Source organism: Thermobia domestica, chromosome 11 (assembly GCF_964235325.1).
Source record: "Thermobia domestica chromosome 11, izTheDome1.hap1.1, whole genome shotgun sequence".
NCBI classification, from domain to species: domain Eukaryota; kingdom Metazoa; phylum Arthropoda; class Insecta; order Zygentoma; family Lepismatidae; genus Thermobia; species Thermobia domestica.
The window spans coordinates 153,938,185-153,960,489 of record NC_137464.1 but is presented as its reverse complement, the minus strand read 5'-3'; the positions used below and the strand labels follow the sequence as shown (position 1 = coordinate 153,960,489).

The following is a 22,305-nucleotide window of genomic DNA, read 5'->3' as shown; positions in this document are numbered from 1 at the left end:
ACAACCGGACATGTGCGATATGGTAACTGCAGGTATGTACGCTAGTGCAGCTAAATACACCAAGTGTTCAGTACTGGGACCTTTCCGACGAAATCCGCTAAAATGCGCCTCCAATATGTGCCACGGTCTTGTACAATCCGCGGCAAAAAACCTGCAACATGAGCATATAAGTTTATTGTGAAATGACGAAGTCTTTTGCTCCAAGATAAGTGTGCACGGGAAGAGGCCGAGGTTTATTCTGGCGTGATTCGTTCCACTTAGACGTTATGTTCATTCCCTGTGCTGTTAGGCGTAGTTTCACAATAAACTTACATCCTCATGTTGCAGGTTTTTTGCCGCGGATTGTACAAGTCCAATTTGACGAATACTCCGGGAGACAACCCACTACGACGCGACGTGGAGTGTTGTTTGCTTCGGGAAGATTCCGTGAAAGGACGTTATTATTTCACTAGAGGGAAGAATCCGTTATTAGTACCGTGCTAATTCAGAACATTGCCGATTGTTTACAGCAATGTACGCTTTGTTTCATGTCTGTCTAGGAACACTTTGTTTTGTAAGTATAATTTCAGTATTTGTGATTCCATGGCTACTAAATTAATACCAAGCTTGGTACAGCGAAATACGCCAGGGCTTATGTAGGACTGACTGCAGAAGACAAAGATGTTTTCATTTGTCTCACATGTTCCATGTAATATCGGTGCAGTTTATTATTATTATTATTATTTTAAGTCATAGTATAGTGACACTGTTTGTTTATCTTCTTATGGACTAGAATTTTTCAGTTTGGAACTTCATTTCAACTTTGGAGATTATAGTTTTTACATTATATCTTTTTATCTTCATCTTGCACTTTGGTTAGGGTTGCCATTTGTCCCGGAATCGAGATCTGGTTCCCGGCGTTTCAAAAATATTTCTCGGGAAGATTAAATGTCCCGGATCTCAGCAAAGAAGAAAAGAAGGGAATATTATAGTTTGCTTACAAGAGAATATAATATAACAAACTCCGCCAGAACATATTTCCAATGAATTAACCGTTCTATATGTTAAAAAGAAAAGTATACAACGTGAAAGGAAACATCATACCTTGAATGAGCTGAAACAAACTCTGAAAATCACGAAACATAACAGGTCCTGAGGGACTTTTTTTTTTTTTTTTTTGCTTACCAGAGGGAGGGAGTAGAGTGAAATAGTGTGACGTCACATCCTTTTCGTTGCCATGGTGATCGTCATTTTATTTTCTAAACAACAAGTAGCTTAAATACTTAATTACCTAAATTCAAGACGAAAATAGTGATGAAATATTTCTGAATTGCGAACATTAGACTGAATGAAATATTTATGTTTCTTTTTAAATATTTCTAATTAATGAAACTAAAAACCATTCATAATTAGATGTTTTCTTATTATACTGTTTCTAGTTAAAAAAAAAAAAAAAGTTGATAGAGAATATAAGGAAAGATCTGACCTACGATCCACTGATCGTCCGGATTGAAAATTTCCAAAGGCTTCTTCTTCTTCTTTTTTAATGTTGTAGGCACTAATATTGTGCACTTCCATGATGAAGACTGGATATAAGAAAAGTAAATGTACCAATAGAATGAACATTGTTCTAAAAGATACTTTTTCTTTTTTTAAGAAAGTCGTATATTGTTACACTTTTCCTTGTGCCGACAGTTTGTCAATCTGCATGTTATTGAGTTTATATTGTGTTTAATTGCTTCTTAAGGTGAATTACATGATAAAGACGTTTATATTAATTATTTGATTTATACCTTATCACTTAGAGATGTGACGCTTTCAGAAATAAGTTCTTTAGATGTCAGTCTTTCTTTATGAAATTCCTTGATTTTATTCGTAGTTCCCTAAACGCATTTCCAGTTTCTAAATCTGTACCATTTCTCACCAGCTTTATTAGTCGTTAAAATATTTTATAATTGTAAATAAATTTACAGCCGTTGTCCTTGTTTTCCTTGTTTGTACTAGACTTTAAAATACACCGTTCGCTTCACGCGTTTGTATAGAAAAAAAAAAAACATGGTGATCACCATGGTATCGGAGAGGAAATGACGACATTACTATTTCAGTCTGTAAATCATCTGCTTACGTTTGCTTAACTAGGGAGAAGGTATAGTGAAATGACTAAAAATGTGATAACGTAATATTTGAACAACTCTATCTAATGGAAGAAAGTAAATTTATATATAAAACTTCTTTTCATTTTAATCATTTCAGAGATTTTTGTAATTCAGTAGCGTCCCAGATTTGCATTTTTTGAAATATGGCAACCCTAATTTTGGTTATTCTATTTTTTTGCTTCAGCCATCTTGTGTAGTAATACATGAGTTCGTATAATCCAGATGATGTATGCACTTGCAAGATTTATTACAGGTTTCTAGTAGTATTCTAGACTTCGCGTAATTAAATTCACGTGTTAGTAAATACGCCACTTTGTAACACTATTTTTCTTTTAGCCTGGGTACAAAATAGAAGTGCGTCGCATCATTGCCACAGTTTCTTCTACACGCAGAAAAGGCTACTCTGCAACACACATGTCTTGTTCTTTGTGTTTCATGAAAATTATAGCCATAAAAAATCAAACACCCTTAACATGGCGTATTTACCTGCACTTACCTTATTTAAAAAACATTATAATCTACATTTAGAAGAAACAATAATAACACCTACCCACGAAGCTGACAGTGATCACATGTGTAATGGATATCTGTTTATTCGATAGGGGTGCAGTTTCATGATCCTAGTCATCGCAAGATTCATACTGCACCCGCCTTTATTGAACGTTTCACCACATATTATGCGTTCAGTGCTGCTTTCCTCTTCGTCTGGTGGTATTTTCTCTTTGTGGGTGTGGTGGTTCATTAGCTTTTTGCGACCTTCCTTTGGTAGTTCGTGTGCTGAAGTCACTTTTCTTTCAAATTGCGTCTTATATAGTGAAGACACTAATATCGCACTCGCTCCAGTTCTTCTGGTTCGTGACGCTAAACGTCTCTTACGATTTTCCGTTAGTGATGATAACTATTCACTGAGAGCTCTTTACTAGTTGATGGACGAGAAGATTCTGGTTCCTCGGTCATATGTGGAAAACGTGGATCCGCTGCAGACGACAAACAAGAAGTAGCCCCCTTTTCCTCAACCGATGCCGAAGTTGAAGGTTGTGGGTCTTCACAGGCAAGCCTAGTGTAACATCTTGCAACACTAATCACGTCTGCGGACAGATAGTCGTTGTCTGTGAATATCTGAGGGTTCAGTGAATATATTCCGGTGCACGCAAAGTCAGTTGAGAGCAATGTCCATGCGACACATCTTTCGGTATGCCTCTGAAACAAGTTGCGCTACATTGTATTCTGTTATCTTTACTCCAGCATTCCTGCGCATCCACAGTGAACAAGTTTAATTGTATGCACCTTTAAATGGTTCATTAAACACCTGTCAATGGGATGAGTCTTATGAGTGGTATGTGGAGAAGTACTGAGCACTGAATACTATGATCCCCCACATATTGAATAACTTTCAGTTTTTTATGGCTGCCATGTTTATAAACATTTAGCAGAACTGAGTTCTGAGAGAAAGGAAGACAGAATTTCACAAGTGTTGCAACCAAGTTAAAAAGTATCACACGTTATCCAACCAATACTTTCTGCTACAGGATGCTCTCGGGTGGAGCATCAACCATCTGTATCTCACTCATTCTCTGATGCGGAAATATGAAGAGGACTGGTACAAACTGACCAGTAGCACTCATGTAGAACATCAACGTTATATTTCGACCTCTTTCGCCCGACGTCAACTTGCTCACAACTCGTTTCCCTTTTTCACGTATCACTTTAGGATGATACGATGATACACGAGTCTCATCGACGTTCAATGTTTGTGATGATGGAAAAGAATATTTCTCCATCAGTGTGCACTAATTCGAAAAGAACTTTGCAACTTCTTCCTTATTGAAAGTTGCTGTTCTCAATATATTTGTAGACACAGGAGTTCTAAGAAACAAATTGGGATGTCACTTCATAAACTCGTAGTAAACATCTTTCACAGAACTCTGTTTATCTTTGTTGAAACTGTGATTCATTTCCAGTTCTTCGGCTAAGTCAAACAAGCTTCAGGTATTCTTTTCGTGATAATGGCATTAAGCGATTAGCTAACTGTTTCATATGCGGCCGCCCAAAGGTGAAAGAAGTATCTACATTTTGCTTCTTTTGAGAATAACAGCAAAAAAGGTGATTTTTGATCGTTACTGTTAAAGAGTTTGTTTTCTATTCGGCGTCAATGAACACTTAGTGACCATTGACAAAACAAAGTCTTTAACAATAACGTTAATTATCAAAATTACCTTTTTTGCAGTAGTTCTCAAAACAAGCAAAATGTAGATACTTCCTTTTACATTTGGGTGGCTGCATGGCATTTCAGCTCTTTTTCATACATATCCGGAAAAAGTGTTTTCGAATCTCCTAACTTAAGTGCAAAAGTAATTTCATTCCTTGTTTTCACTCTGACAGTCTGTCTAGCACCAAATCTCTTTGTTCGAAATGTCTACGTGCACTACTAGCTGAGAAAAATGCGTGGGACGGCTGGTCTGATTGTAGCAATTTTACAACAAATAACAGACGTAGATGCCAAACCGTAAAATTTAACAAAAAGTGTTTTCTGTAAAAGTTGTTTCTTTTTCAGTAGTGCTTCCAAAGAAATCGAAATTGATACCACTTTCCATTTGAAATTTTGAAGCTGACCCCCGTAGTTGTATTTCCGCTACGCCACTAGACATGGAAGCATCACCATTTGATTCTTCACATATGATTTGGTAATTCAATTTTGTGTTTGAAATATCTACGTGCATTACGAGCTGAGAAAAATGCATGGGACTGGTGGTATATATACATATATATATATATATATATATATATATATATATATATATATATATATATATATATATATATATATTATATGCTCTCTGTTTTCTGGGAATTCATTTTTCCTTTCCGCTTCGGAATTCCATCTGGACGTTTCTCGGCTATTTCTTTGTTTATTTATTTATTTTTCGTATTTCTTTCCCACCCTGTCTAATTAAGCATTCAGCTAAGGTGTTTTTGTGTATATGATTATGTTTTCACGATTTTCTGGTAATTCATTTTCAGTCATTTAAATATTCATACCCATTTGGCAATTGATTCTGCATAGAATTTCTGAATGCACTGTATATTTAAGTAAATTGGAAATTTCAGTTGTAAGTAATTTTTAAATTAGTATTAACGAATTTCGAACGTAAGTTATAAAGCCATTTTTATTTTAGATTAACTGAACTTTTGTTTATCGAATAATTTTTAATAATTGTTGGTCGTTATTTTAGGCCGTTATTTTTGCCTGATCCGAAAGATGGATCTCTATATATTCTTGGTGGATCAGGAAAGGATGCTTTGAAAAAGTTGCCGTTGACTATTCCAGAATTAGTTGCTACCTCCCCTTGTAGAAGCAGTGATGGGATTCTTTACACAGGTAAACACGTAGCAAATGGTAATATAAATACTGTTCTGTTTAAGTAATTTAATATAGAATACCTTCATCATGTTAGAATTTTCACAAACTGAAATTTGAAAATCTTAGGAAATATCAGAAGTATCAAAATATTTCGAATTATCATAAGCGGAAGTCAGTACTAAATACTTTATTTGAGAGTATCATTGATTAGTCTTATAACCCAGATCCGATCTTATTGCAGTTAATATGTGGCACTTTACTACTTGTTTCGGTTCCAATCTTTTATAATTCACTTCATATAGTTCTTGCAGAGAAATGAGGTTCAGTTAGATGTTCTCATGGTGTCTAGCGTACGAGAAAAGGAAAATTCCATTATGAAACTAAAATTAGAGGGCCTAAATCCAGAGCATATAAGACCCTTTTTTTTTCTTTTAAAAAAAGTCTTGCTTGGAAATCTCTCTTAAAAACAATAAAATGCCAGATTGTGTTGCTGATAAAGTCTCACGAGTGTATAAAGCACTATGTTTTTCGAAGCCTGAAACTAAAGAAGCCACTAAATCATTACTAGCAAAGAATATACTTTAGACATATTCTGGTTGAATATAATTAGCTGTATAAGTTATTTTGAAAATCTTTCTAATTTGGTTAAAATGATGTTGATATTGTCACATCGCAATACCAATATTGAGGGTGTATTCTCAATTTACAAAGAGTGGTTCCGATCCAAAAGAAACGCTCTTTGATAGCGCTACGGCATATTATTGAAGCAGTGAACTGTGTAGGCGGTGTGGGAAAAATAGATGTAACAAAGGGAATGATTCAAGCATTTCAAAACTCTCACGCTACAAAGAGACCCACGAAAAACAGCGGACTTTAAATGAGAACAAAGAAACAAATTTTGGAGGAGAAGGAGAAGCAGGCTAGAGCAATTAAAGAGTTGGAGCTAAAAAGAAGCGATAGCTAACTACCTGGGAAGTAGCACTAATACAAGAGCCAGTAGAAGATTTAAAAGAAAAAAGTACGATAGAGTGACGGCACAAATTTAAAATTGCAGGACGTGTTACTAGAAATTGTGATAAATGTACATAATTGTGATGAGAGGCTATATTATCTTGTGTCAGAATACTGGTTGAATTGGTATTGTTCAACTGTATTGTCTGGGTAACAAGCTCAATATAATACAGTTCAGTGTAGCTCAGTTTTTCATGCCCCTTATAGCAGTAAGCTTTGTTTTATGAGTAACGTACAGAATTTCTGTTGATGTGTGATCATATTAATTTCATTAAAAATCTTCCAATATTTAATCGGGAAAAATTCGTAAAATGTGCAAGAAAAAAGCGGAAATTTCAAAAATCATGATCGCTGGACACCCTGGTACTGTACAGTCAGGTTTAAAGTAGACATAATCATCATTAGAGAAAACTTTTTTTTTTAAATCATATTATTTCTCCTGCAAATCAAATTACTTTTTATGTTTTTTAAAGCGAAACTTCAGTTAATTCTTAGTGGATGTCAATCATGTTAAAAATAGCGAAATGTGTATTGTGTTTTAAGACTTGTACTACAAGAATGTGATTTTTAAAGACACATGATACAAAAAAAGAGAAAGCAGTTTAAACATAATTTAATAATATGTGAAAACAAGAATCAGAGAGGTTAAATTACGTTTGAGTTATTTGAGTTGGTGGAACAAAAAATAGTACAAAAATCGAAGATGAGATAATTACGTCTGAACTCTACATTGAAAACTAAACAGTAGGAAAAACGTATTTTAGCTATAGATGAAAATGTATACGATGTGATGTAAAAAGATTCAGTGTGACCCCTGGTAGACCACCAAATAGGGCTATACTCCCGCCAAACGTGCACCTGCCTCTCCATTGCCCCCCTGCACAAATGTATTTATCTGCTATATATTTATTAAAGTTGTTTAACACTTGCAGCCATTGAAGAATATTTATAATAAAGATGTTTATAGTGATTTTTTTTTTTTAAGAAGTGGAACGAGCCACTATCGAAAGATCGAATTACATATTGAATTGTACTCAGAATCGCTGATACTTCGATTCGCTGTACTCACTCACAGAATCGTTGATAACTGACCACTCTTGTTGTCATATTGACGATAGAAACAATACAATTAAAGGCCGCAGCAAGTCAAAGTTAGCAACAATGAAAAAAATATATATATACCTGTGTATAATAGGATAATTTGCATTCTCCACAGCTATGTAGCGGTAAGCCTAAAACGTATCACAGAATCGTTGATAACTGACAAATTCTCTTTGACATAGTAATGATAACAACAATGCATTTAAAGGCAGCAACAACATTCTATTTCATTCTCGAGTTATGGCCATTTTTATCCCGTTCCGACAAATTTTCGGTGGCCTCTTTCTCCGAAATGACATATTTCCGGATACTTGTTCGTATTCTCAAATTGTTTCTTTTGACATCGTCTGTCATTACTCTGAGTTTGTCCCCAGGTCACGGAAACATCCTACATATATATTACAAAATTATATAAGAACGTACTCTACTCATAAACTAAAACACAAATACAGGCTTGTTTTTTCATATATGATTTCTCTTTCCTGTTGAGTTAATTGTTCTTCATTTTCCTTTATTTGCATCTGTCTATATCTACCAGCACCATACGAAATGTCTCCCTTCATGTAGCGGACGGTTATGTCGGTAAGGGAGTGGAGCTGAGAGTACGGCTTTATTTATCATGCACATATCATTCGTCTACAAGTTCGCCATGATATCTCAGCTGCGAATACTGCTAATGAACTCACGGGTTTTGGTGGACACTTAATAGAGGATGAACAGTCAACATCTTCCTCAGTCAAGTTGTTGTGCACCATTTCATCCTTTCATATGAGTCCTTGCATCCTTTCATGATATTGGCCTTTCTCAAGCTCATAGATGGGTTTCTCGTTTCTGGGTTTATCATGATGATATATGGTGCTTGATCAATGCCAATGGTTGGTTTTGTCGGAACGCTGTTAATTTTTTTAAAACCATTCCTCATAATGTTCAGCATTAATTTCTGAATGATAATCTCAACCCCCTTTCTATCCGATAAAGCATACCTCTGTATCTTCCAGAAATCCATCTTCGTTTCCAATGTGACACATAATCACTCTTTTTCCCAGTTCGAATTCCACTTTTCCATCCATTAACTTGTTGTACTGTTCCCCTATGATAATCGAATGTTTCATTCAAAATATCCGGCATCATCTGCTTTAGCCACCCATATTTTGTCAAATGGTTTGCCCCGCACCATGACTCGTTCGCATAATATATTGTCCATCCATTATTACGCAAAAACGTAATTTCTCGCAAGAAGGAATCCCTCTCCCCTGCTATCCTGGAGCTCTCCATTAAAACTGGTTTTTGTTAAATTTTCTGTATTTGAACCCAATTTTCTTCATATGCCGCCAAAGAGATGTCTCGCTCATATCCCGAAAATCATTCACATCAGTTTTCAAGTTTTCCAAAACACGCCTTACCATAGGGAATTTTCGAACCGTATAAAAATCACACACTTTTCTCCTAATCACTCCTTCCATAAACTCATCCAATATGTATTTTTCTGGCCTACCGGAATTTTCCTTGGAGATGAAACCTCCCCAATTTCGCACTGTTCTTTTGTAACGCGTTTCACATTTCGCTCACTAATACTAAGACACTCGGGCGTACGTTTCACTGGTTAAGATATACAATTAATTATACCCTGCTCTTTCTCTCCATCAAATTAAGCTCGGGCTTTAATAATCATTGATTTCTCAGAACTTCTCAAATGATGTATGATAATAATACGTAACAAAACAAACGAATGACTAACACCAATAGTTGAATCAAACGATGGACACTTTTTTTCCGCAACACATCTCCCTCGCACGACCCAGCTACCACGATTAAATACGCGCCAGGAAAATGTGGAACGATAGCGAAAGGCGCAGAGCAGAGAAAATTATATTGTCATATTTGTCATTGTTTATAACTTTTAAACAAATTGAAACAGTTTGGTTGAAAAAGGTCCTTTAAGATCACAAGGACCGGAATAATAAGAAAATTATTCAGTGGTGAGTAATGAAATTTTCAGAACTTACAGGTAATAGATGCACCTACATATCGTGCACAGAAAATTATTTCACGTGATCTCGTTTTCGATATATAGTTCTATAAACATTGATCTACCAAAAAAGTACGATGAAATACGCACTTTTTCATTAATTCCTATTAATTCATTAATTCCTCACTACACACACCAAAGAAATTTTTGTGTGTTAATTATTGAAAAGACAACATTCCAACAATTCTAACGAGGTACAACAATGCAATGTTTTGGGTGAATACCGCAAAATCAGAGGCCTATCTTTATGAAATGGATAGTAGGTATTTATTTGTTTCCAGACATTACCATGAATGGTAAATCTAAACATTTCTTTCGTGCTTCAATTTACATTACTTTTAGCTTTATTTTGTGTTATAGAACGTTTTCAAAAGTACCTTTTCCTTTGTTATAGAAAAGTTATTTGATCGAATGTGAATCTATTGGCTGAAATAGCTATTGACTAAACACTTGTTGATACAGTTTTTAAAGAATTAATAAAAGGGATTTCAAGCGAAGCAATAAAATTTGTCCTCTCCATTCCCCTATATATGGAAAGTGAGTTTAGTCCTAGTTTTCTATCTTCGTTTTTCCAGTCCGTTAAAGTGAATGGGAAATAATAAGAAAGTTCCTTAACATTATAATAACTTTATCTTTTGTTTCTGGATTATTGTTGTATAATCTAGATCTTTCCAACGATATACATAAAGTATATATAACTAACGTCAAACGCGGTTGAGTAATATGTAAAATGTGTTCGATAAAGTTTTGCTCATTTTTCCATCACTTGGATTATAATACAAGTATCGAACCATAAAGTTTGCACATACATTATTGCAACACGAATTGGTGAGATTTTTATTTTTATTTATTTATTTATTTATTTATTTTTTTTAATAGAATTTGTAGAAAATGTTGCGTGACTCACAGACCTGTTGTACCTCGGGTTAGTGATCATGTGCCACAAATTTAGAACTAAAGGTCACTATAAATAAGTCTGTTCCAGTAGAGCTCGTTATTAAGTTTAAATCCAGGAATACGACTGTAGCAAAGAAATACTTAAATAGTGTAGTATATACTACTTGTTATAAATCAATTTGAATATCAAGAGTGATAGTTATGAGCAGAGGTCAAAAAATACCGGACGCTTGGTCACCATGGTGACTGGAAATACGGGTCTGGCGCTTAGCTTTTGTTGATGTTAGATTTTTCGGGCCAGTATATCTGATTTTTATGTGCTTGGATGGATGAAGAACAATTTATAATAAATTTGTTGTGAAGTTCGTTGACATGAATAGCCCATCATTAGAGGATTTTAACCCATTCCGAAAAGTGGACAATCGATATTTCAGTGCTCTGATTACAAAACTTGTACATCAACTGAAACACATATTACTGCTTTTATAAAACTTTAAGTAACTTTCGTCATTTGCTGCTAACTGGGATCGATAGCCTATACACTAAGGTATGCTGTACTTTTTGCGCCAGGAACTAAAATTTAAGGCCAAAACATATAGGTCTAATATATAAAATTGGATTTGTATTATTTTGGTGCCTGATTTTCAGAACCGACGTCGAGATCAGAAGAACATTTTTTCGAGCCGTGATTATGAGATTTCAATAAAAACATAATGAAGCGTGTGTTTAAATGCTAACAAATCAACACAACTGATGATACTGTATGCAATCTAATAAGTAGATGCAATTCTTTAATTACTTAGGAGAAAAATGTTAGGATAGCTACGTTAGCTACGTTGAAGAGAGTACATTGAAAATTGTTACATTGAAAGATGAGAGAATAGTCATAAACTCATTTTATAAATAAATATATATTAGCTTACTTTGACTTGCAGTAGCTTCAGGAGGTTTATATTATTCTAGTGAAAAGTATCTGTATATGTAAATGTATTTCCAACATGCAGGGGCTAAAGTCGAAGTCTGGCAGATTAAAAATAAAAATTTAAAAAAAAAATGAAAATCCGTTCTAGCAATTTTTTTGCATTGTCAAAATATGAAAACGGAAACTTTTATTGAGGAAATGACAAAGTATTTCAGACAATTTTCAAAATATTACAGATTCTCAACTTTTTTTGTTATATTTATATAGGAAAGAAGGTAGACACGTGGTTTATGGTGGACCCGAAGACAGGAGTGAAAAAGCCAGCAGTGAGTTTTGACAAAGTAACTGAAATATGTCCAGTTGGAAATCCAGACGCTATCTTTATTGGAAGAACAGGTAAATTATCTTTTTAATTTAAAAGTAAGATTAGTTTCATGTTTTCAAAGCAGTTATTAAATATATTAAGAGGTATAATTTTTAAAACATAATTTGTCTGATATTATTTTCATACTAAGTGTTTTTGTGTTTGTGTTGCTTTGATTTGATTTCTACAAAACACGAAGATCTCTAATTATTTCTTCTCTCTCTCTCTTTTTAATATATATTTTAAGAATATACGATTATGATGGTGGACAGTAAGAGAAAAGAAGCCAAGTGGAATGTTACTTTCTTTGGATATTCATCTGCGGCAATGGCCTCAGAGTCGTTGAACAACTATGGTAAGCTTCAAGTATTGTTTTATCAGTTTTGCGTACTTAAGATAGTAGCTTTTGGGTCATTCCACGTTTCATTCCACGTGTCCATCCCACATCTCACATTTCCATGACTTGATAAGTCGCAACTAGGTAGAGATAGAACCCATATATGTGTTTCTCTATATTGTCTTTGGCTAATTTCTTATATCCTAAAAAAAGATAACTGTGCCTTAAGATTTTTTGAACAATGTAGTGAAAAATTGTAACATCTCTCACTTCACTTACGTATGACTGAAATAAAAGTATTGATATTCACCTAAAATTACCGAAAATTTTATGAAGATCTCGAAAATGTGTGAAACAACATGAAGGGATCCGTAAACCATGACATATCCATCTCGAGTGGCGATACTTGTTTTTTAAAACGTATGTATTTTACATTAATTTACCAAAGTTGTTTTCTCTACCAAGATGTAGGACATTGATGTAGATATTTGAAACAGCACACAATTTTCTATTAGGGGATTAAATATATATCGTTGGATATTTATTCTTAGCAAAGTACACGGGCATAATGTATTAGTAACTTAAAAAAAAAAAACCTTTCTATTTTCTTAAATGACACTGTATTTCCTGAAACTGAAGTAAAAAGAATCGATACATGCGTAGTTTAGTCTCTAAAGTGCACGCGCCTTTCATTGAAAGGAGCCAAAGCGTCCCCACCCTATCTTATTATTCATACAGATCACCCAGACGCCATGATGGTTCATAACATAAATATTTCGAATAGCGGTGGGCACAAAGTCCGGGTTTTCGGTTTCACTTATTAGAAATAAATGAAACTTTTTTCCAAAATTTCGAAAACCTGTTTTTGGTGTTCTTTTAACGTATTTTTCGTTTTCTAGCAAATCGATTTTGCTTTCATATCTAATCATATTTTGAAAAAAAAAAAAGCCAGAAATCTTGATTATCTAGTTCACAAAATTGAAAACAAACTGAGTGTTCATCGAGAAGAGAGAAAATAAAAATCTTAACGATAAAGTGTACATATACCTGTTACAAAGGACAAATTTAGTATAATAAAATCTGTCGCTACTATGAAATTTTAGAGAACTTCATACAACTATCAAGGAAATGTGTCCGGTCTCAAGATAGGAATGTTAAAAAATTTTGTCAGCTACAGTTAAGATGTGCAGTCCCCTCTTAGGGAGCTGCTATTAATATTTGTAATTAATATTTTGTTTATTATTTTTGTATATCTTATGTATTCTTAGTTAATATAGATTTAGAAAGAAATCCCGGCTGGGTAAATTAATTATTACAGTATACATAATCTATATTTATTCTTGTCTTTAGTATAATTTTGTTTTATGTAGCTTAATTGTTAACTAACAACAGTTCTTCTTTCCAAAACAGGACTTTTTTTTTTTAACAGCTCCCTTAGGGGAGAGCCAGAAACGAACGCTAATCTTCCTTTTTATTATTATTATTATTATTATTTTCGTTAATTTTAAAATATTTTAAACCAAGCGTCTAGCTGGTGACCGTTGGCTGTAAATTCTATATAAGAGCAGGAGAATCATAGGTGGAAGAGGATTCCAGCTCGGCCGTGTAAAGAGGTACATGGTTGGGATTCTGTCCAAGATGGGACGGAATCTTTTTTCTGGAATTCTTATTATTTTCTCGGTCGAAGAGGCGGCTGGAGAAGACACGATGCAGCAAGAGGGCTGTATCGCTGGGATGCATCAAATATAGTTGTGACATATTTTCAGACCACAACTCTTTTAAGAGGAAGAGAGTCTGGAGGGCTACGGAGATTGTTGGTCTGTAAACTGTACCACACAGCAAGAGGGTTGTGTGAAGGGGAATGCGAATCAAGTCCTGAACCGTTTTTTTTTTTTTTTTTTTTTTTTTTAACTGGTTTTGAGCCACGCTACTCCTTTAGAGGGAGGAGAAGCTAGTGGTTCGAGTCCCGATTGACGCCTCACGAAGGAGGCGGAATTAGACTAATCTGATGCTTTAGTTAAAATTGCGATTTTTTAGTATTCCTCCGACAATTTTGGGAGATATGCGCAATAAATGGTTCTCTCCTATAAAGGGCTGGATTCATTACTTCCAGATAAATGATCCGAGACATTTTTTTTCTCTTAGTATGAATAAAGATTTACTATAGGTTAATCCTTGGGCATTTTCCTTTTATCTTCGTATAAAGGTTATTAGAACTTTCTTGTTGTTGTTTTTTGGTGTGTTTTGAAGCTTTGTTTAAACCCGATGCATCATAGACCAATCTGAGTACGTTGCTTAGAGAGAGATATACTTTGGGGGCTCATTTTATTTATTTCCTGTTTATTAACTATGCTATTCCTCCTGGGTGCACACAGATGTTAAATGAGCCGTTTTTACTCTGTGGACACAAGTTCGGTTCTCGATATGTTTCCTTTAAACGAGGAATGGTGATTAGTGATTGGGGGACGAACTTGGAGGTGGCATAAAGTGAGTTTGCTCGTCCGGGATTGGATTTGTTTTATCGTTTTTTGGTTATCTCTCTTGGGAGTTTTGTTTAATTTTCCGTTGGATTCTTACGTTTATGTTTTTGAGATCAGGAAGGTGCACTTTTTTGAAGATGGACTCTCATATTGAAGTAGATAGTCTTAGGGAGGTCCTAGGGATTTCTGAGGAACAGGAATTGAATCGGGAGACTATTTTGGCTGAAATTATGAGATTGAAGAATGCTGCTTCAATGGTCAGACAGAACACCATAGCGATTGAAGAGGGAACAGTATGTAACCTATTGGATATAGAAAGGAACATCGAACTAAATTCTGATATAGCAGTAGACGCTGTCAGAAAACTAAAAATTCGATCTGAAAATAGGTCGTCTCATACAGGGTGTTGCTCCCAAAAATCGGGTCTTGAGGAAGTTAAGTGAGAACCTCCGGTTTTTAGTGGTGAAGGAGATAATTGTACTTTTCAGTTTTTAGAAGCGCTCAAGTCTTACGCTTCTCAGAAGGATATCGGCGAAAGTGATCAGCTGGATATTCTCATACCTAGGCTACTCCTTGGCCCAGCTTGCAGGTAGTGGGAGTTTAAGAGGCCATTTGAGTCTTTTGGGACCTTCAGAGACTCGTTTTTGAAGGAGTTTTTCAGTTTCAACTATGCCGAGGAAGTTGAAAATATGATTGCCAATAGACTTCAATATACAGACGAAAGTCTGTCCGTTTTTATTAGAAAGATGAGTGAACTTTTTCAGAGGTTAGAATCTGTTCCATCTCAAAAGGATCAGGTTAGAAGGATAATTTCTAAGACGCATCCTCGTTTTAGGCAATTCCTGTATGGAAGAGAATTTGAGGACGTTAAGGCATTGGAAATAGAGTCCCTGCATATTCGGTCCATTCTTTTGGGAGAACTATCTTACATGGAACTGTCCTTACATGGTCGGACAGGTCGTCAGGGATATTCGGCCCCGGATTTTAAGAGACATGATGCAACAGCAGTTTCGAGAGATTCGATACCGCCATTAAGCGCTCTCGATCCAGCACGGTCCCGAAGGGGAGACCAAAAGGATATGAAGCCTAGTGGGGGGCAAAGTCAGTCGAAAAGGACAATAAGATGTTACAGTTGTAGAGAATTGAATCACCGAGCAGCGGATTGTGCTCTAAAGAAAAAAGATACAGGTTCGAGACCCGTCTCGGCTGTAGTGCGTAACAGAGAGGGGAAAAAAGAAAGGAGAGGAAAGGGAAATAAGAACCCTTTTATTTACGGTTTTATACATCGTGGACGCTATTATTTTTACCTTGACTCTGGATCTGAAATCAGCATCATCCATAAGAGAGTAGCGGATCAGTGGAGACGGAGAGGGGCCCGGTTCGAATCTTGTTGGTTGCTCCTAAGCCTAGCAACGGGAGAAGTAAAGACTGTGGGAAAGATATTTGTAGATATTTGGATCAAGAGAAGGAAATTCTCTCACTTCTTCTACGTACTAGACGGTCTCGTAACTCCCATTATCGTTGGTCAAGATCTGAGAAAGACAAAAATAAGTTTGGATATGGCAAACTGATCTTGGATGTTCAACAATGAAAAAGAAAGAACACAATTTGTTTATCCGACAGACCAAAGTGAGGAACTTCTAGCTGGAAACCACATGCTGTCAATCATCCCCGCCCCTACCGCGGTCGTTGGAAATAAAACAGGACGGAGGTACTGGGGTAAGGGTAAGAAGAGCGGTCAGGGAGAGGAAAAGGACAGACAGTCCACCCAATAGTGTCCGCGTCGTAAATCAAGACCTGCGAACAGGAAAAAATCATTTTGGAGAGGAATACAAGAAGAAGAAAGAAAACTTTTCCCAGACCACAGCAAAAATGATCCTTTAAATAAGAAAACCAAAGCTAGTCAAGTTAGGAAAACTAATTCAAAAAACGGGAATGGCTCTACCGACGGGGGGGAAGGGGAGACAAAGGTTCCATTCCCTCGAGGCCGCTATTAATAAATACCTCTATTTTTAATGATAATTATCAATTGAATATTGATACGGGAAGCACGCTGTCGGCTGTAGATGAAGAGATTGCGAAAAGATGGTCAAAGTTCGGAATAAAATTACATGATCATTCTGTAAATGTGAGCTTTGCCAGAGGAGGGGCGAAGACAATTGGATTTATGGTTGTTCCTCTCGATTTTTTTGGACTCTAGTTAGAGCAGAAATTCCATTTGTTCGTGGCTTTTCGAGGTCTATTATCATGGGCAGAGACTTTCTTCTTTCATCAAAAATGATAATAAAATTCAGTCCTTTCGGATGGGAAATTCCGAGTAGGGGAATTCCTTATAGGGAATTTGATTACTCTGAAACGCTAGAAACTAGAGAAATTAATTACTAGGATGAAGATAATGTCATTGAAAAACTAATGAAGAGGGTCAAGCTTCCTGAAGACCTATATGAAAAATTGAGAGAACTCCTCTATAAGTACGAAAAGTTTTTTTTCTGAGGATCCTGGGGAAACCAACGTTCTATGAACACAAAATTGAGTTGAGTGATCCTCAGCCTTTCTCAACTCGACTAAGGTCAATGTCGGAAGATAAGAGGAGAATTCTGGGACAATTGCTGCAAGAAATGTTAGATAAAAACTTGATCGAAAGGAGCTCTACAAAGTATCTTAGTAATCCCATTTTACATAAAAAGAGCTCTGGTAAATGAAAATTTTCCAGTGTATACGAGTCCCATATGGCTTGAAATCGATGCCTTACACCCTCTGCAAATTGATACAAATTGTCTTGGGCGAGCTATTATGATGATCTCACAGTTATTGGCGAATCACCGGAGGATTTATTGGACACAATGGAACAACTTCTGAAAAGAATGGCGGATGCGAATATAAGTCTCAGTCCGTCAAAGTCGGTGCTATTCTCTGCTACGATAGATTTCCTCGGTTTTCGTGTGACACCTGGCAAAGTGTCATGTACACCTCAGAAGCTTAAAATGGCGAGAAAACTGCATCCCCCCAGGAATGTCAAGCAATTACAGATGAAAAGAGAATAAAAGTAATCGAGTTTGGGCGAAGGGGATGTCGTTAACCCTTTTTCCGAATTTTAAAACAGTTGTAAAACTTTGAATAGAACAATTTAATTAAGTATGAATAAAATAAATGGATTTTATTGCATTCTAATTTCGAAATGCTTGTTGTTGGGTGGACCAATTCTGATCGGACTTCCGAAGAAATGTTAAAAGAATTTTAATGACCGTGTCAATAGCGACAACTCCCAGTCACGACCCCTCTTTTCAGGTTTCTTAGTAGACATAGGGAAAGGAAGAGTGAGCAAGAGAAAGAAGAAGGTAGAAGAGAAGAAGGAAGGAAAGGAAGAAGAAGATAGGAAGTTAGGGGAGAAGGAATTACTGGATAACTATGGGAATACGGTGAAGAACCTTGAATAATTACCGAAGGGTAGTTTGTACACAAAAAGCTATTGCTTGAGGATCAATATTAAAGTGATCCGGAAGAGAGACATGTTTACCCATACAGCCCCGACCTGGATCCAGGCAACTACACCAGTGGGAGTTGCCCTGACCCATCCCGGGTAACGAGAAAGTTTAGCTTTATTATTTGTCCGTTGTTTCGGAACGACTGTTAACCAGTATCCAGTCTTTGAACTCCAAAATCAGAGATCGATCACACATTTAAATCAGCCAGGAAAAAAAATAAAGTAATGCATACATTCTTCACAGATGAAAATTTTGATATTTCTGAAAAATCATCGTTTATTTAGGCGCATCCTGTTATCTTGGCTTTTCTCCCAGAGGCGATTGAGATTAGTTTGGAATTTATCCTTCATGGCCTTCGTCATGCATTACGAACACCATTACAATAAACAAATGTTAATGTTACAACTTACTTAAAGTTAAAAATTGTGACTCAGTTACACACACATACACACGGGACACCATATAAACATGGATAAAATATTCTAAAGGAAACCACTAACTACATTTTACTATACATTTTATTACATTTAGAGAAAGAAAAAAAAAATAACATTAACTGTTAAGGACATATTTAGAACATTAAAAAAATGTAACAATATACATACTAGATTGGACAGCAACGTCTGAATGACGTATATATATATATATAACAAAAAAATTAGTAGGTAACATTCTAAATTCTGCTATCTACATACGCAATTACATAAATGCTAGGGGTTACATGGTACGAAAAAAAATGTTCATTCACATATAGGAATACAGGGTGAGTCAAAAGTCCTTGGACACCTGCATAAGTTTGAAAATCGACGGGAAAAGTAAAAAGTGATGATGGGAACAGAGGTTTGATGAGGGGCCGCAACTTTTGGAGTGTATGTCATTCATGGCCGTCATTTTGAAATCCGCCATATTGGATTCAAGTCAATATTTTTAATGAGAAGGGGGTGTATGACACATCAAATAACACTAGTTTGAGCTCAGGAATTTAGTGGTGTATTTTTTTTTTTTTTTTATCTTGTACAGTTTAAAAGTTATTAATGTTCAAAGGTGGGAAATTACCTTGATACTGACCCAGTTCTCTCTTTGTTCCAGGTGATCTAAAATGAGTCTGATACGTGAACAGAAGATCGAAATCATCCTTATATCAGGGGAACGCAGCTACCAAACAATAGCAGCTGACTACACCAGACGGCACCCAGAGAGAGAACCGGTATCGCACAGCACGGTAGCTCACGTGATCACCAAATTCCGGGAGACAGGCTCTGTTCAATATAGGGCACGTTTGGGCGACCAAAGACTGCCACCAATGAGGAAACTGCAACGGCGGTTGTTGCGTCGTTTGTGAAAAGTCCTAAACGGAGTACTCGTCGTGTGTCCCTAGCATGTGCAATAAGCCAATCCTCCGTTGTCCGGATATTGCACGCCAATCAGTGGCATCCTTACAAGCTGCACATGCAACATAAACTGAATGAGGATGACCGTGATCGCCGGTTGGAGTTCTGCATGTCGGCAACTGAACAACACGAACTGGATCCTGCGTTTGCCAAGGGCATACTGTTCAGCGACGAGGCGTATTTCACTTTGAACGGGGAGGTTAATCAACATAATTGTCGATACTGGTGTGACGCAAATCCGAACTGGGTTGACCCGAGTCGAGAACATACTCCAGCGAAGATGATGGTGTGGTGTGGCATATGGGACACCCGCATCATTGGGCCATTTTCCATTTACAACACCTTAACTGCACCACAGTATCTGATGCTACTGCAGGACCTTGTGTTCCCTGCCACACTGAACGCTGACGGCATTTTCCCATCTTATTTTCAGCACGATGGAGCCCCTCCATACTATAGACTTTGTGTCCGTGAATGGTTGGATGAACAACTGCCAGGGAAGGGGATTGGTCGCCGTGGTCCCGTGGAGTGGCCGCCCAGATCCCCTGACTTAACGCCCCTTGATTTTTATCTATGGGGACATCTTAAGCAGACAGTGGATAGTGTATGCTGGGACAATCCGTGATTTGAGACAGCTGGAGGAACGTATCCAACAAACCTGCGACCAAATTTCAGGAGACATTCTCCGTGTGCAGTCAGAGTGATTGCGGCGTCCACAGTTGTGCATTTCACGGGATGGACAACACGTAGAACATTGTTGTAGCATTCAGTATCAAGGTAATTTCCCACCTTTGAACATTAATAACTTCTAAACTGTACAAGATTAAAAAAAAAAAAAAATTACACCACTAAATTCCTGAGCTCAAGCTAGTGTTATTTGATGTGTCATACACCCCCCTTCCCATTTAAAAAAATGACTTGAATCCAAAATGGCGGATTTCAAGACGGCGGCCATGGATGACATACAATCCAACAGTTGCGGCTCCTCATCAAACCTCTGTTCCCATCATCACTTTTTACTTTTCCCGTCGATTTTCAAGCTTATGCAGGTGTCCAAGAACTTTTGACTCACCCTGTATATCTTACATTTTATTTGGTTTTAGGGGGAAAAAAAGTATGTAAAAATTTGGATGAGTCATTTCTCATATATGAAAATTTATGTTATATTTGTTCATTCTCTCCTTTTTTCTTAGTTTACGAGTCCTATCGCTACCAAAGATGAGTGTCAGTATCACTTTGACTGTTAGGCACTTTTACAGCGTTCATTCGTTTCACTATCATATTTTTATGTGCGTTCATATAAGTATGTTGCTCATTACGAACTATTCGCAGGAACATTTATGACATTTTTCTCAATTCAGTTTATATAAAATCAAAGTTCTGTTTTCTCACTTATGGAGGCTATTTTACATCCTCTATTATTCAGTCACTAGTAAGATTGTAGACCAACTCTAAATTATTAGATCACTCGGTAGACGCACACACTAATAAACTTATATCATTAATTCCTGACTTGTGAGAGATTTAAAATTTTTATTATTCTTCTTTTCTTTTTCGTTCGCAAAGAATTTCACTTATATCTACGCACAGGGGTTAGGGTAACACACAATGATTGGATGGAAAAAGGTTCGGATAAGATGAACAGATTTTATATGTAAGGTTGGTACAAAGATGTTATATTTGTGAACTCAAAAGTGGACTTGATGGTACCTTAGCGTTACAAATACTACCTGCACCTCATTTCGTATTACATGCAATTTGTATTGTAACAATGAGGTTAAAGATCACATATAATATTCAGCGAAACTACATGACATAAACAAAATTATTTTTGTATGCTTTGGTATTTCTAAAATCTATCTTTTACATTCGTCTTATGTCCCGAACTACGTATACCAATGATCGTTCGGGGTAGGTACTAAACCTTTTATACATATTCATTTTTTCAAATCAATTCTACATTCTACTTCGATATCATATTTACGTTTCACATACATTTATATCTCATCATATACATATATATTCAATAATTATTTACACATCATACTTAAAGACCCCGACAAATAATTCGCTAATAGGTTGCAACACTTTTAACAAATGAGAACTTCCGACATCCCCTATAATCGAGGGATTTCCGCGCATAAACAAAATTCGAATTTCGATATATTTCATTTAAACAGTAGACCTTTGATGTATGAGGCAGACACGTACACATGTTTATAAACCTAGAGTGTTAATTTTACTTTTGGGCCCAAAATACTACAACCTTTGCGCTTATTATACTCCATAGTAGGAAAGTAGAAGTAGCTGATAGTTTGATAGAGAACTTCAGACGGACAGTGATGAAAAAACGAAAACAAAACATTATAGTGTACCGAACCATCACTCACTCCGCGGTGGGTCAAATACGATGGAAAACCAGTCCCTCGCTACTTCACGTCGATGAAAACTCCACGAATCATGTCTCACGACGTCCCTCAGTTAGTAAATTATGTTCAAGAGCTATATACTAAATGATCAATATTTGTAAAGTTCAATACTTGGGGGGGAGGTTAATTTTTTTTTTTTAATCTTGAAGAAGAGAAATAACTGAAGGAGAAAAACAGCGGCGCGCCAAAGGAAAATAAGTTAGGAGACTAAAACTACACAGGTAAGTGGTCGAATTTTCACATATACAACATTCCAGAGCCAAATATACTTATATATGCCGAAAAATGTGGCCTACTCAAATGCGTGTCCCAAAGGGGAAGTCTTGTTGCCAAGGAGCAAGTCTGTGTCTTGTAAATAAGAAC

General features: G+C 36.2%; 1 protein-coding gene across 2 annotated transcripts in view; it reads left to right on the top strand.

The window, feature by feature from the left end:
- Ire1 (serine/threonine-protein kinase/endoribonuclease Ire1) overlaps nucleotides 1-22,305 on the top strand; it is a 161,110-nt gene that overhangs the window by 25,086 nt on the left and 113,719 nt on the right. Inside the window, exons 4-6 of one of the 2 annotated variants that reach the window (XM_081731223.1) lie at nucleotides 5,369-5,514; nucleotides 11,724-11,852; nucleotides 12,068-12,175. In XM_081731223.1, coding sequence (XP_081587349.1) covers nucleotides 5,369-5,514; nucleotides 11,724-11,852; nucleotides 12,068-12,175 — 383 coding nt within the window. The remainder of the gene's footprint in view (nucleotides 1-5,368; nucleotides 5,515-11,723; nucleotides 11,853-12,067; nucleotides 12,176-22,305) is intronic. The other variant, XM_081731224.1, reaches the window with a different exon arrangement.